We start from the raw sequence: 15,660 nt of genomic DNA, 5'->3' as shown, positions 1-15,660 counted from the left end.
ACAGTGACACCTCCTTTCCCAGGCTTCTAATGCAGACAAAAAGTCTGGTCTGGTGGTTTAACTCTTCACTTGGAAGACCCAGATTCAATTTCCTGCTCTGTAACAGTCTTCCTGTGTGGCTTCGGGCAGCCACTTCTCTGCTCTATGCTGGGTGTTCTCCTCTTTGAAATGGGGTCACAGCACTTCACCACCTCATAGCAGCGTTGTGAGGCTAAACACGTGGTACAGGGATGGGAGGTAGATAAGGACCTTCAATAGTCAGAAGTGCAACTGTTTCTTTTCCACATCAAATCATGCTGGGGCTGCCACAAACTCTCATGATTTCAACTCGAGTCTTTCAGTACCCAGTAAGTTTCCTAAATCCCCAGATCCTAGAATCCTGTGATGCCATAAGAATCTCAGCTCTCATTTGAATAAAATGGGAAGCTTCTTGGGCTCATGGCATAGTAGAAAAGGTTCAGAACATGACCAGAGTGAAACTTCATCACTCAGAAACAAAAGAAACAGTTTGTTTTCTGGCCTGAGTTCTCCAGCTAAGGTCTAAGAACCTAAATATAAAACCAAACATTCTCCTTTATCTTTTTAGATAAAGATAAAGCTCTTTTCCCTGCTTCTGCAGGCTCAGCATCACAGGGGGACAGGGATGCCCCAGTCAAATCCCACTGACCCGCCACACAAGCTAAAGAGCTGATTGCAGGACCAGAGCCCTAGTGGTACTTTTTTCACTAAAGCCTCCAGGGCTGAAATTCACAATGGGCTTATTCCTGCTTAACCAACAGCATGAGTCAGTTCCAGGAAGGGAAACACCCAGGTGTTGCTGCAGGTGGGGCATAGTGTGAACTCAGAAACTTGAAACATACATTGTTACCCTGTTCCACTGCCCAGAGGGAGCCATGGCTGCAGGGAACCCGGTGGAAAGTCTCCAGCAGGAAGCGACATGTCCCATCTGTCTGGAGTATTTCACAGAACCTGTCACTCTGGAGTGTGGGCACAATTTCTGCCGAGCCTGCATCGCCCAGTGCTGGGAGGGATCCGATACAGCCGCCTCCTGCCCTCAGTGCAGAGAAAATGTGCAACAGAGAAACCTCAGGCACAACAGGCAGCTGGCAAATGTTGTAGAAATTGCCAAACTGCTGAGTTTACAGGCAGCAAAGGGGGCTAGAGGGGATGGGGTGTGTGAGAGACACCAGGAGACTCTGAAACTGTTCTGCAAAGAGGATCAAACCCCAATCTGTGTGGTGTGTGACAGATCCCGGGCTCACCGCACTCACACAGTGGTTCCCATAGAGGAAGCTGCCCAGGAGTACAAGGTACCGAGTTGCTGTCAGGTCTAATGAGTAATAACTTAGGCTTTTAGTTACAGGTTTCTGGCATCACAAGTTGCCCGAGACAGGTGCGACTGTGTCATTCAGTTGTGTGTAGCCTTCATTGCATGAAAGAGGCTGTACAAATTAATGATGCTCCAGCCTGCCAAGAAAGGCAACAGAACGATTTAAAAACTGTCTGATGTGGGAAAGTTTTCTCTGAGCAGCTGAATCTTTTCAAATCCAGCTTCCACCAGTGAACTCTGGGAGCCTCCTGCAGAGTGGAAGTTGTTAAATGACCAGTGAGGTTTGACTCACAAGAGCTGCCAGTCAGTCTATGTGGGAGCGCTGCATTCAGGCTGGAGAAGGGGGAGTTACAGGCTGTGTCTGTTATTACTGATTGGATCACAGTGTTTATTATTGTTGTTTGCATCCCAGCAGCCCCTACAGACCCCAGCTGAGATCTGACCTCGATTGTGGGGGGCCCTGCACAAAACCTAGTAAGGGACAATCTCTGCCCTGAGTCATTCGCAGTCTAACTGGACAAGAGAGACAAAGGATGGGAGGAGAAAACCAAGGCAGAGTGAGGGGAAGTGACTAGTCGAAAGTCACTTAGTGGGTCAGTTGCAGAGCTGGGTATAAATCCTGTTTTTCCAAGGCCTGGTCCAGCGTCCTAACCACTAGGATATGCTGCCCCCCTCAGCAGCACTGAGCAGTGATGAAGTGCGGACAGTAGGAGGAAAAGACTCCTTGATAAAAGCCCCAGGCCCAGCAGGGAGATGAGGTTTCCCAGTGGATTCTGAACTCCTATGTTGCTCCATGAAGGGTTAAACTCAGATGCTGCTGGCCTGCACTGGAGGAGATCACTGGGCTAAACGCTGTGTGGACCCCAAGTACCTTGAGTCCGCACACAAAAGGGCTCCAGACAGCTGAGGTCCATGCCAAGTACCACTGGGATTTCACTGGATTGTAGCAAAACCAACCACAGGCAGGAGCTGACCAGTGTCAGTCTGACCTGTTCTGTTATGTACATGGGCAAGGACCAGCCAGAGTGGTTCCTTTAGTCTCATAATGCATCTTATGCAAATCTCCCAGAATCCACTGTTTCCGGGACCTTTGCTGGGGACGGTGGGAGAGCTACCTAGAGGCCATTGCCCCGGAAAGGGGCTAGGACAGCACTAGGGCAAACCCCAGCTGTTCCTAACACAGATCAACACATCTAATGGGGTTTGCCCTAGTCCTTGGATCAGTGCTGTCCAACCCGTCCCATCCCCAGGGGTACAGGGCTGAAAGTCAATGGAGTTGGATTCCTATGAGCATCCTGGCCTATATGGCTCCCCCAGAGGCTTCTGGGATTGATATCACTGTTTCTTAAATCTGCTCAAAACCAGCTTTATAAATTCTCCACCATGTGACACCAGTTTCCTGCCAGTTTAAATCAATGGAGAAAGTGGACATAATAACTCAACTCTGAATATAAAACACTCCCAGTTTCCATAAATAAGGTTTCATTTCCTTGGTGTCTCTGATGTTCTACATGTAGAAGAACCCACTGTTGTATATATCTGCTCATGGCCAGTTTCTGTGGTTGAACGACAAGCTTTCAAGCTTACACAGAGCTAAGGTCTAGGAAAGAATATGTTTCCCAGAGCTGTGCTCTGTGTAAGTTCAAAGGCTTGCCTCTCTCACCAACAGGAGTTGGGCCAATAGAAGATGTTACCTTCCCTTACCTAGTCTATCTAGGAAGACTGACATATCTTGCATTTTAGGTGGAAAAACACCCCCTACAAACAGACAGTCAGCCTCAAAATAAACCCATTAAATCATTTCTGTTTGTCAGGAAAAAATCCAGGCCCATTTGCGGACCCTGAGGGAAGAGAGAGAAAAGCTGCTGGGATTTAAAGAGGGTGTAGAGAAGAGAAGCCAGGAGCATCTGGTAGGTGCCTGTTGTTCTTTACCTGCTAGAACATGGAGATGGAAGGGTTGTTTGCTGGTAGATTTCTCTGTGGCCTTGGTGAATGTGGGCTTGTGTGTGTTTCTCCATGATCATGGGATACTCTAAGTGTGTGTGTGTGTGTACACAGATGCACGTATCACAAATGTTCTCTCCCCTGGAGAAAGACAACAGCACTTTCGGCAGCATCTAAGATGTGTTTTAATTAATGAGTTAATTACTATTCCTTGTGGCGTTCACAAAACTTCTCCCAAGCTGCACTGATTATATCCCAGTAGCTCCAGTCAGAGGCCCAATGTCTAAACAGCTGTTGTTGGTGCGGTAGCATGAGCTGCAAGAGCCTGAGTGTTGGAGGCTCGCTGCTGTGTAGATGTACCTTCTGAGGCCACCAGACACAGTGTCCGAACCACGTCAGACATGGAGACATCCCTTTAAGAGACACTGGGGGCCAAATGGGAAGTTGTAAGAAAATCTTCTCCCATGTGATGAGAACGTAGAGTCCAGTACCACAATGTGAAAGATTACAGATTTTGAACCCCAGTCCATGGGTCCCAGAGGGTCACAACTCAGCAGCTCTCCAGAGCCAGCAGGGGAGGGGCTAGTGGAACTCTGGCCCACCAGAGGATCTGCCTACGAAGCTCCTGATTGGAGCAGACGTTCCGATACACGAGTTACATCAGCAGGAGTCATGGGAAGTTGTGAAAACAACTGAGTGAACTCCTGGTCTGCTGCTGGACTGGTCCCTGACTCTGGCTTGGCCCGGCCTTTGTTCCTGGCTCAGGTTTGACCTGCAGTACTGTTATCTGATTCTGGCTTGACCCTTCACGTGGCTGACTGACTCCTGACACTGATTCTGACTCAGCCTTTGGCATGACTCCTGATCTCAACTCCGTCCTCAGCCCTGGGTGAGATCCTGACTTTGACTCCAGATCTGACTTTGGCTGTAGCTCCTGGCTTCCAACTGCAGCTCTGAGCACTAGGCCTGACGGCTCATGTCCTGGTCCCTACACCGATGTCTTTGAGATTGTAAATAAACTCTCTCTTGTAGGACTGTATGAAAGGCCTTCAGGCTTCATCCATGTTCCTGACCAGCCCTTTCCTTATTTATTCTAGAAACAGACAGAATCAAAGAGGCAGAAGATTGTGTCTGAATTTCAGCGACTGCGGCAGTTCCTGGAGGAACAAGAGCAAGTCCTGCTGGCCCAGCTGGACAAGCTGGATGAGGAGATTGTGAAGATACAGAATGAAAATATCAGTAAACTCTCTGAGCAGATTTCCCATCTCAGTGAGCGGATCAGTGACATGGAGGGGAAATGTCAGAAGCCAGCAAGTGAATTCCTGCAGGTGAGACTGAGTGAGAAACATCCCAGATCCCCACACAGGGAAGGGAGGGCTCCTGAATCATAAGCAGTGGGGTCCAGCAGTCAGAGATCTCACTGTAACTCAGCGTGTGCATTCCTGACATGTGAGTGACTAGTGTTCTTTAGAGAGTTACAGACACAGAGATATTAGAGATGGAAAAGCCCCATTAGCTCAGCGTATTCATGGCTCTGGGTCAGGGCAGGGGCTCTTTTCCTTGTACTTGCTAAATCTCTTCCCTAGGATCCCCTGTGTGCATGGGTAGCAAGTTTGTAGAAATTTTGGTGGTGCCCAGAACCCACCCCCACCTGCCTAAGGCTCTGGGCGGGGTTTCGGGGGGAGGTCTGGAGTGCAGGTTCTGGGCTGGGGATTAGGGTGCAGGAGAGGTGCAGGCTTTGGGATGGAGTTTGGGTGCTGGGTGCAGGCTCCGGGCTGAGGCAGGGGGTGGGTGTGCAGGAGGGGGTGAGGGGTGTAGGCTTTGGGATGGAGTTTGGGTGCAGGCTCTGGGCTGGGGGTGGGGGTGTAGGAAGGGGGAGGTGGTGCACGCTCTGGGAGGGAGTTTGGGGATAGGAGGGAGTGCAGGGGTGAAGGTTGTGGGGCTGAGGATGAGGGTTTCATGATGTGGGGGGGCTCAGGGCTAGGGAAGAGGGTTGGGCTGACGATGAAGGGTTCATGCTGCAGAGGGGGGCTCAGGACTGGGGCAGAGGATCAGGGTGTGGAGGGATGAGAGTTGGGGCTGAGGATGAGGAGTTCATGCTGCGGGAGCGCTCAGGACTGGGGCAGAGGATTAGGGTGCGGGGGGGGGGATGAGGACTGTGGCTGGGGATGAGGGGTTTGGAGCGTTGGAAGGGCTCAGGGCTAGGGCCAAAGGGCAGGGTAAGGGCAACCTGTCCTGCCATTACTAGATGGCAGGCACTAGGACCATGGGGCAGCAGATAGCAATTCTGCCAGGAGCCGTTCCACTGGGGCAGCAGGAGCAGGCAGAGATGTGGCGGCGGGGGGGGCGGGGCCGGCACACACGGGGAGGGGTGGCAGGCGGAGGCTGAGACCTGCTCCAGGCAGAGACGTGGCAGCGCGGGGGTGACCCGCAGGGGCTGGGATCCGATCCAGGCAGGGCCGGGGGAGAGACCCAGCTCCAAATATTGCTGGAGCAGGGCACCCGGCCCTGAATATTCCTGGTGCTCGGGCACCTCGAGCCCATATAACCTGCCGCCTATGTCTGTGTGTGTCAGATGGGACTGAGATTCTTTTCTCTCTCTCCACTAGGATGTCAGAAGCACCTTGAGCAGGTATGTGTCTCTCTGTCACTCCCCCTCGCACTTCACAAGCCTGGAAAAGAGCTTGGAGCTGGTTAGAGCTGCATGTCCACAGGGCTATACAGCCAAACGTGTGGGGAAAGGTCATATTTTAGATACCAATATCTCTGATCAACTTCATCCTCAGGTTCTCACCCTTTTATAGAAGACTCTGGAATTCTCCATTCAGTGGGAAGGACTGACCTCAAATATTTTCTAGACATGTCACATCCCTGGGGGACTGGCTGCCTCAGGATTGTGGGGATGGAATATGGGCCTGTCACTGCTGGGGCACCGGTCACCATTCAGCCCAGGGCTGCAGTGGTCAAGAAACTTTCCCTCCTGATATCTGTGTGAAATGAGCTGGGGAGAGGGGAGTTGGTGTCTCACTCTAGTTCCTAGTGGACAGATTTCTACAGCACTTTGCATGGGAACCTCATGTCCCTCAGAGCATGGAGGCCAAAGAGTGAATTTGCCCTGGAGACTCAATTCCCCTCTTATCTCCAGAGCTGGTCTCTCCAGGTGAGAGTTGAAGAATATTAATGGGACCTTAAGTGGGAATGTTTCCCAGCCATGGGCTGTGTTGCACCTGCTCTTAGGCTGGGAGATGTAGATGCACTGTAACTCCAGGCCCATTAGAGCAGCGACTCAATAGTCAGAACTTATGAGTCACTACATGAAATAAAACCATGTGATGTTGTTTCTGTCTAGATGTGGGATGGGGAAGTTCCAGCAGGCAGTGGAGATTTCTCCTGAACTGGAAGTGAGACTCGGTGGTTTCTCCCAGAAGACTATTGCTGTAATGGAGACTCTGAGGAAGTTCAAAGGTATCAGAAGGGACCTAGGAGGAGAAATTGAGACGAGCCTCTGAGACTCGGGGAGGAGAATGGATCTGGCCAGTTGGTTCAAAATTAGATGATGGGTCTATTTAATTGTTGGGTGAGAATGCCACACAGGTAGGGTGCAAGACACTCAGGCTGATTAATTCAAACCTTTATTTCTATCAAAAGCATGCCTGGCATTACAATTACTGTTAAAGTAAGAAATTACTCACAGACTTTAAGGCCAGAAGGGGACCATCATGATCATCTAGTTTGACCTCCTGCTCGTTGCAGGCCTCAGAACTTCACCCACCCACTCCTGCAATTGACCCCTAACCTTTGGCTGAGTTACTGAAGTCCTCAGATCATGGTTTAAATACTTCAAGATACAGAGAATGCACCATTTATTCTAGTATCAGAGGGGTAGCCATGTTAGTCTGGGTCTGTAAAAGCAGCAAAGAGTCCTGTGGCACCTTGTAGACTAACAGAGGTATTGGAGCATGAGCTTTTGTGGGTCAATATCCACTTCGTCAGATTCATGTAGTGGAAATTTCCAGGGGCAGGTATATATATATATGCAAGCAAGAAGCAGGCTAGAGATAATGAGGTTAGTTCAATCAGGGAGGATGAGGCCTGATTGAACTAACCTCGTTATCTCTAGCCTGCTTCTTGCTTGCATATATATACCTGCCCCTGGAAATTTCCACTGCATGAATCTGACGAAGTGGGTATTCACCCATGAAAGCTCATGCTCCAATACGTCTGTTAGTCTATAAGGTGCCACAGGACTCTTTTTGCTCCATTTATTCTAGATTAATATCTGCCAACTATCCGTGCCTCATACTGCAGAGGAAGGTGAAAAACCCACAGGCTCTCTGCCAATCTGACGTGGGGAAAAATTCCTTCCCAACCCCAAATATGCTGGTCAGTTGGACACTGAGCATTTTGGCAAGACCCAACAGCCAGACACCCGGCAAAGAATTCTCTATAACTCAGAGCCCTCCTCATCTACTGCCCCATCACCAGTCACTGGGATATTTGCTGCTTGCCATCACATATAGAAAGAAGTGTTTTCCAGTTCCCTTCTCCTGGGGCATAGGCAGGTCACGGGGGATTTCTCCTATGAAGGTCTGACTGTCCCTTACAATGTCTGTTGTATTATACATATCCAAATTACATATTTATCAGTTCTTTTCCAATCACCTTTGAGTGTTATTTAATATTCATATTTTAAATAATTCATACAATTCACATGCATGAACTTTCTTATTGGCAGGACTTTGCGCTCCAAGATATTTTCATGTTATTCTCTTTTCTCATCGATTTATTACCGCTAATTATGCGCAGCTCACTTTGACTCTTTCCTTCACACAGGGATTTTAGGACTTTGCTTCCCACTGCTGGGCAGTACGTTTTGGGTGTCTGTTCTCCTTAAGCATATTGTGTGGTAAAAATACCTTTGTGTCCCACATAGCAACTTAGGAACATATCACTTGATATGAAGGTCACAACATTTCCCTTATGTCAAGCAAACTGCTCACCAGGCCAAAGCCAAGTCAGTCAGATGGTATGATGGGATAACCTAATTTTGGCAATTAATTCATCTTTGATTATTAGCAGGTAAATATGCCCAATGGTCTGTGATGGGATGTTAGATGGGGTGGGATCTGAGTTACTACAGAGAATTCTTTTCTGGGTGCTGGCTGGTGAGTCTTGCCCACATGCTCAGGGTTTAACTGATTGCCATATTTGGGGTCAGGAAGGAATTTTCCTCCAGAGCAGATTGGCAGAGGCCCTGGAGGTTTTTCACCTTCCTCTGCAGCATGGGACACCGGTCACTTGCTGGAGGATTCTCTGCATCTTGAGGTCTTTAAACCATGATTTGAGGACTTCAATAGCTCAGACATAGGTTGGGGGGTTGTTACAGGAGTGGAAGGGTGAGATTCTGTGGCCTGCATTGTGCAGGAGGTCAGACTAGATGACTATAATGGTCCCTTCTGACCTTAAAGTCTATGAGTCTGTATAAATGTACTGGGGTGAATCTGGCCCATCGAGCCAACCTTCCCCCTGCCTCAATGTCCACATGGGTAAAATGATTTTATTCTTATTCCTATTTCTGCCTATGGAGGACGAGGGCCTGTCGTGCTGCTCTCTGTAGAGACGCTGAGTAAACAGACCCAACAGCTCACGGTTAGAGCCAGGATTTTGCAAACTCTCAACATCCAATTAGTGGCAAAGGGACCAAAGTGGGTAAAGTTACTTTGATGTCAAAGTCTTTGTATGGTCTGGATCTAGGTTATGACAAAAGGCAGCGAGTGAATGAGACAAACTAGCTGGAATCTGAAAGGTGGGAGGGGTTGATGAGGAGAAAGTAAATCTGTTTTATGGATTATGTGTCCCGGGATAGTTGTGAGGCAGCAAGGATGCTGGTTCCATTGCTGAGAGATACCTGAATGAGAGAGGCAGTTGAAGGTTTCAGATTAGTTTATATTAAATATGTGAGTGTGTCTCTGGGATTCTGTCTGTTTCTCTGTCATGATGAAGACTGTCTATGAGTTCAGAGTGGGGACGCTGTTATAAATATGAAAGTCTGAAATCTCGTCTCTTTTCTCCTTTCCATCGCCAGACACTCTGCCGTCTGCACTGGAAACGGCAAGAGGGGAACCCCTTGGAGCACACAGACAGGGTAAGGTTGCAGGTGGAAATTGTCTTTAAATCATGAGAAAATTCCAGTGAAAACATTTTCATGAGATTGTAGCTAAAGTTACCGACCAAACCAACACTGACCACAGCACACGCAGCCCCATAAATAAACGCATTAAACAGGGAGGAGATCCCAGGCTGAAGTCACACAAACACTCCTGACATCAGCTTTGGTGCTGCGTTCATGCCCAAACAGATGAATAGAAACTGTGGCACTGAGCATCACCCAAACAAAGCTCTCTGCCCTAAGGGCTGCCACATCCTTCTGCTCTACTCTGGTGCAAGAGGTCTCTCCATAGCTCTTTTCCAACATCCTGCCTTTCCTCTGGGCAGGGCTGGGCTTTCCCATTGGAGCTGCTCACTGCTTCCTGGATTGGGGAGACGCCCTCCCTGTGAGGCTGTCAGCTCCTCCCTTCTCTTTGGGCTGGAGATGGGGCTACCCCACACAATGCCACTTCCTACTCTCTGGTGTTAAGCGGCTCTTCCCCAATGCTACACCTTTCTCTCGCTTCTCTTGCCGGGGAGTGGAGGGAGTTTCCTTCTGCTTTGGGGTTTATAGCTGGTACCTGCCTCCTCTGCTCCTTTCTCACTAAAACCTTCCTGACACCTTCCTGGCTGGGTCTCTGATGCTGGGAATGGAGCAGCCTCAGCAGTGGGAGCTGAAGCCCCTGCAAGGAAATGAGAAACCAATAAAGTGGCTCCTATTAAACAGGCTGAAGAACTGCAGGAACATCTCTGCTCATACTCAGGTGCCCAGGACAGAGGCAGCTCCCTGGGATCCAGCCCTGTCCCAGCCAAAACGGGGCTGCTGGGGAGTGTGAGAAATGGTCCCAGCCTCCCCCAGGGCTGAGCTCTGCCCCTAACGCTCTGATTCTCTCTCCCCAGTAAATGTGACTCTGGATCCAGACACGGCTCATGCCATCCTCATCTTGTCTGAGGATTGGAAAAGTGTGAGATGGGGAGACATTCGACAGCGACTGCAAGACAACCCTGAAAGATTTGACTCTGATCCCTGTGTGCTGGGCTGTGAGGGATTCACCTCAGGGAGACATTGCTGGGAGGTGGAGGTGGGGGGTGGGCGATTCTGGGCAGTGGGGGTGGCCAGAGAGTCTGTGAGGAGGAAGGGAGAGATGAACTGTAGCCCTAAGGGGGGGATCTGGGCTGTGCGCCGGTGGTGGGGTCAGTTCCGTGCTCTCACCTCCCCTGTGACCCCCCTGCCCCTGAGTTGGGTCCCCAGCAGGATCCGGGTTTGTCTGGACTGTGACCAGGGGCAGGTGACATTTATTGATGCTGGTGACGGGGCCCCAATCTTCACTTTCCCACCAGCCGCATTCAGTAGGGAGAGAATCCGACCCTGGCTACAGGTCTGGGACCCAGACACCCGGCTCAGACTGTATCCCTGAGCTGGGGTGGGTGGGAAAGATACTACTGTGAACCCTGAGATCAGCCTGTCTACTCTCAGACAGCACAGTCTCTGTGACCCTGGAGATTGCTTTGGATCTCAGCCTTTGCACTGTCAATCCACAGAGAGCATTTATTGAGCGAGGTAGAGAAGCCAATCTCATTGTCCCCCCCCAGGCATTGTGTAGCCTGTTTGCCACTGTCTATGATCCAGGAGGACTCTGGGGATCCTGGGTCAGACAGTGTCACTGAGACATGAGGGGAACAACCCACTGGCAATAGAAAAATAGGCTTGTCGAGCCACAGTCCTCCTAGCCCCTATGACCTGGAGCACTCCCATCTACCCAGCGTTTTGGCTTATCTCTATGACCCGGGAAGACTCCTGTCTACCCAACCTTTGAGCACTATGACCTCTGCAAGCCCCTGCCCCTCCCCTCTTGCAGTCCCAGAGATGGGGGGCGGGGGTTGATGAACCCCTGGAGCTGGAGGGGGAGCAGATTTCAGAAGGGTAGCTGTGTTAGTCTGTATCAGCAAAAACAACGAGGAGTCCTTGTGGCACTGTAGAGACTAACACATTTATATGAGGATAAGCTTTTGTGGGTTATGACCCACTTCATCAGATGCATGGAGTGAAAAATACAGTAGGCAGTATAAATATTAGAGCACATGAAAAGATGGAAGTTGCCTTACCAAGTGGAGGGTCAGTGCTAACGAGGCCAATTCAATCAGGGAAGAGTGGAGGGGACCTGAGGGGCAGGTGTGGGGGATTCTACCTTCTCCCCAAACACTAATTTGTTCCGTGTTCCTGGCACCCCATATCTGTCTGTCCCCGAGTGCAGCTGTTCATTCGTAACCAGAACATATGGTGAAAACATCCACACATTAATGTTTCTATAACAAAGGCTGGTATTTCCTAGCAGGACTGACACAGGATAGCACTGGCTAACTCTGATTTCAATCTTTGCTCTTTCACACTCACCGCATCAGCTGCAGCACAAAGGGGGCCATTCACCTGCTGATTAAAGTCATTAGAGGTAAAATCACTGAGCACAGATGGACCTGGACACTCATTTGAGACAATTTACAGCTCAGGATAAAAGTTGAAAGACTTTATTAACAAGGTAATTTCTGGACTGACTTTATCTCCTAGGGCGCCTATACCTACTGAGGCGTTTCTAGCACATTCAGGCAGTACAGTACCTAATGAGTTCTCCCATCTCCCCCTCCCTTGGGCTTGTAAGCAGAGTCTGTGTTCTGTTCAGGAGGAATTGTGCTGTATCGACTTGAGCACAGGACGAAGGATCCCCTGGGTGCTAGTTCCTGCTCTGACCCCCTGGGTGAAACCCACCCACACCCTGGAGAGCCAGTGCATCCCCTACTCTGACTTAACCCCGAACCTGGGGGGAAGCAGCCTCAGTGCACCATGGATGCGGGAACCCAGCACTGCCAACTAGTGCAAATGGGCTGCATTCAGCTTTCTAATGCTAAAGTCCTCTGGGAGTGTGTTTCACCTTCCTAACCCCCTGTGCTTTATCTGCAGAGAGCCCAGTTGCTGGAATGAAGTCAATTTCACTCTGGGTGACTGACTAAGTCACTTAGGGATTGATCCAAAACCCTTTGAAATGATTGGGAATCTTTCCATTTATTTCACAGGGGAACCAAATCAATTCATTAAGAACTATGCTTAGCTTCTGGCAAACAGAGGCTAGGGACACCATCCCAGCCCATCCTGGCTAATAGCCATTGATGGACCTATTCTCCACGTACTTATTTAATTATTTTCTGAACCCTGTTATAGCCTTGACCTTCACAGCATCCTCTGGCTAGGAGTTCCACTGGTTGACTGTGTGTTGTGTGAAGAAACACTTCCTTTTGTTTGTTTTAAACCTGCTGCCTAGTAATTTCATTGGGTGCCCCCTAGTTCTTGTGTTACCAAAAGGAATAAATAACACTTCCTTATTTATTTTCTCCACGCCAGTCATGATTTTATAGACCGTTATCATATCCCCCCCATTAGCTGTCTCTTTTCCAAGCTGAAAAGTCCCAGTCTTATTAATCGCTCCTCATATGGAAGACATTCCATATCACTAATCATTTTTTTTTGCCCAATTTTTGTTGCTCTTTTCTGTACTTTTTCCAATTCAAATAAATATTTTTTGCTAAGGAATGACCAGATCTGCATGCAGTGTAGTTCCTGGAAAGGATTCCTTGGCTATCTCATGACGGAGGTGCAGAGGAGTAGCTAGAGATGTGGGCAAGGGACTTCAATCACAGGTCTTTAGATGTTGCTGTCTATATGGCTAGTGTGCTGGATATGTCTAGTAACATGTAGAAGGAATTGGTGCTTTGCATTGGAGTGGGTCAGGAACCAGAATGTCCTTTTTGTGAGAAATTCCATTTTTATTTTTTGTACCGAATCAGAATGAAAAAACCCCGCAACCTACAACGCTAAAGAAAAATTTATAATTTGGGGTGAATTGAAACATTTCATTTCAATAAAATTGTCGAGTTCTATTCTGATTTTGACTTTTTCATTATATATTATGATCGATAATGTCATGTAAAATACACTTTGAGACAAAGTTGTTTCAAACTGAAAAACCAAAGGGAACATTTTAACTTTGTAACCCAAGGAGCCTGGGGCAGTCCACGGTGAAAATGCCACAGTCAGGGCAGGTTGAAAAGGAGAGCAGATTCTTACATAACTGGTGGATAACACTGAAGTTAAACTCACCAACCAGTCACAAACTGTGCTCCTGATCCCCCACACTGATTAGAAAGAATCTGGAAAAAAAGAAATCACAGAGCCCCCTTTATTGCATTCCAGTTCTCTGGCTCCCAATCAGCACTTAGATCCAGTACAGTGAGAAGTTATTTGAAACTCTGCTCACTATAGAAAATATTCTTCTGACCCGAAAGGGTCAGCCACATTGCCAGTATTAGTTTGGATCTTACCCAAAATACCAGGCTGCCAGCCAATCCCTTAGTGTGCAAAACTAAAAGTTTATTAGAAAAGAAAAGAACAAGGAGAGAGCTGTTAAATGGTAAAGCAATCAGGTGCATACATAAGAATTCAAAGTTCATATATCAGGTTCTTAGCAGTATTGGTGAGATTGCTGTCTCTAGAGTCCCTCTGAAACACATGCACAGCTTAGATAGGTCATTCAGTCCTTTGTTCAGAGCTTCAGTTTGTAGAAAAGTTGCTCCAGAGGTAGGAAGCAGGATTATTGAAGACAAAATGGAGATGATGCAGCTGCTTTTTATATTCTTTTTGCCATGTAGCTTGTACTTCCTGTGTCCCAAACAGAAACTTCAAAGCACATGGAAAAGCCTTAGAATTCTTTTCCATAGCCATGCCCCTCCATGTCTTGCTGACTCATACAGTGTAGCCCCTGGCCTCTTTCAATGGATCCATTGTACTGCTGATGGCCCTTGATGGGCCATGGAACAGGGTAGGCAGTGCTGATATCAATCTCTCTGGGGGTGCCACCCAGACAGGGCCGGTGCTTTCATTTAGGCGACTTAAGCAGTCGCCTAGGGCGCCAGCATTATGGGACGGGGGCGGCATTTTGCCAGGGGGGCGGCAGGCGGCTCCGGTGGACCTGCCGCAGGCATTTCTGCGGACGGTCTGCTGGTCCCACGGCTCCGGTGGACCTGCTGCAGGCATTTCTGTGGACGGTCTGCTGGTCCCACGGCTCTGGTGGACCTGCTGCAGGCATTTCTGCGGATGGTCCGCTGGTCCCGCAGCTCTGGTGGAGCTGCCGCAGGCATGCCTGCGGCAGCTCCACCAGAGCCACGAGACCCACGCGCGGGGCGACAAAATGGCCCGGCGCGTAGGGTGCCAGAAACCCTGGCGCCGGTCCTGCACCCAGATACACAGCACAAGTTTGAAATACAGATACATCACATGTATTTTAAACTCTCGATACAAAGATGACACAAACATATAAACGTGATCTTATTTAGCAAATTGTAGCTTTCTCACTGATACCTTACACAGTATATCTGGTAAGATTCATTGCACTTTTATTATATAGGTATCAGTAATATCAGAAAGTGTCCCATGTATTCCATACAGCATCACAAACCTTATTGAAATGCTTAATGGAAAAAAATCATCCATGTGGAAACATTCCCATGGAAAGTTTCAATGTCAACAAAATGACATTTTCCAACAGAAAAATTGTTCCTTTAAAATTTTTTTTGACCAGCTCTCATTTTTACAACTGAGGGTATGGCTACACTTGAAATTTCAAAACGCTGCCACAGCAGCGCTTTGAAGTGTGAGTGTGGTCGGAGCGCCAGCGCTGGGAGAGAGCTCTCCCAGCGCTGCACGTAAACCACATCCTCTACAGGTGTAGCTTGCAACACTGGGAGCCACGCTCCCAGCGCAGCGGCACCGATTACACCGAGGCTTTACAGCGCTGTATCTTGCAGCACTCAGGGGTGTGTTTTTTCACACCCCTAAGCGTGAAAGTAGCAGTGCTGTAAAGTGCCAGTGTAGCCATATCCTGAGTGACTAAAGAACAGGGCAGGCTGCATGGCAGTGGGGTATCTGCAATATGCTGGAGGAGTTAATGCCAATTTGGACTCATCACTAGGTCCCTACCCCATTCCGGGTCCATTTTGGTCAATTTCATGGTCATAGGATTTTTAAAATAGTCAATTTCATGGTTTCAGGTATTTACCACTGAAATTTTTATGGTTGTGTAATTGTGGGGGGTTCCGACCCAAAAGAGGGTTTTGTGTGTGTGTGGGATCACAAGGCTATTGTAGGGGAGTTGTGGGATCGCCACCCTTACTTCCGTGCTGCTGCTGGCAGG

The 15,660-nt window shown here is 48.8% G+C and overlaps 2 protein-coding genes across 2 annotated transcripts in view; both read left to right on the top strand.

The window, feature by feature from the left end:
- Positions 1-15,660, top strand: part of LOC116830653 (E3 ubiquitin-protein ligase TRIM11-like) — a 394,044-nt gene that overhangs the window by 31,742 nt on the left and 346,642 nt on the right. The gene's annotated exons all lie outside the window — the stretch shown is intronic.
- On the top strand, positions 875-10,839 carry LOC116825580 (zinc finger protein RFP-like). The gene is made up of 7 exons (XM_075071624.1): positions 875-1,310; positions 3,145-3,240; positions 4,372-4,602; positions 5,884-5,906; positions 6,624-6,739; positions 9,360-9,419; positions 10,322-10,839. Exons 1-7 carry the CDS (start codon positions 894-896, stop codon positions 10,837-10,839), a joined length of 1,461 nt encoding a protein of 486 aa, XP_074927725.1. The 5' UTR covers positions 875-893.

Source organism: Chelonoidis abingdonii, chromosome 12 (assembly GCF_003597395.2).
Source record: "Chelonoidis abingdonii isolate Lonesome George chromosome 12, CheloAbing_2.0, whole genome shotgun sequence".
Classification (NCBI taxonomy): Eukaryota; Metazoa; Chordata; order Testudines; family Testudinidae; genus Chelonoidis; species Chelonoidis abingdonii.
This window is presented reverse-complemented; position numbering and strand designations above follow the sequence as displayed.

Coding starts and splice junctions, on each gene's coding strand:
- LOC116825580 (XM_075071624.1), top strand. CDS start 894: ATGGCTGCAGGGAACCCGGTGGAAAGTCTCCAGCAGGAAGCGACATGT. Junction 4,603..5,883: donor CAGCAAGTGAATTCCTGCAG/GTGAGACTGAGT, acceptor TCTCTCCACTAG/GATGTCAGAAGCACCTTGAG. Junction 6,740..9,359: donor GACTCTGAGGAAGTTCAAAG/GTATCAGAAGGG, acceptor TTCCATCGCCAG/ACACTCTGCCGTCTGCACTG.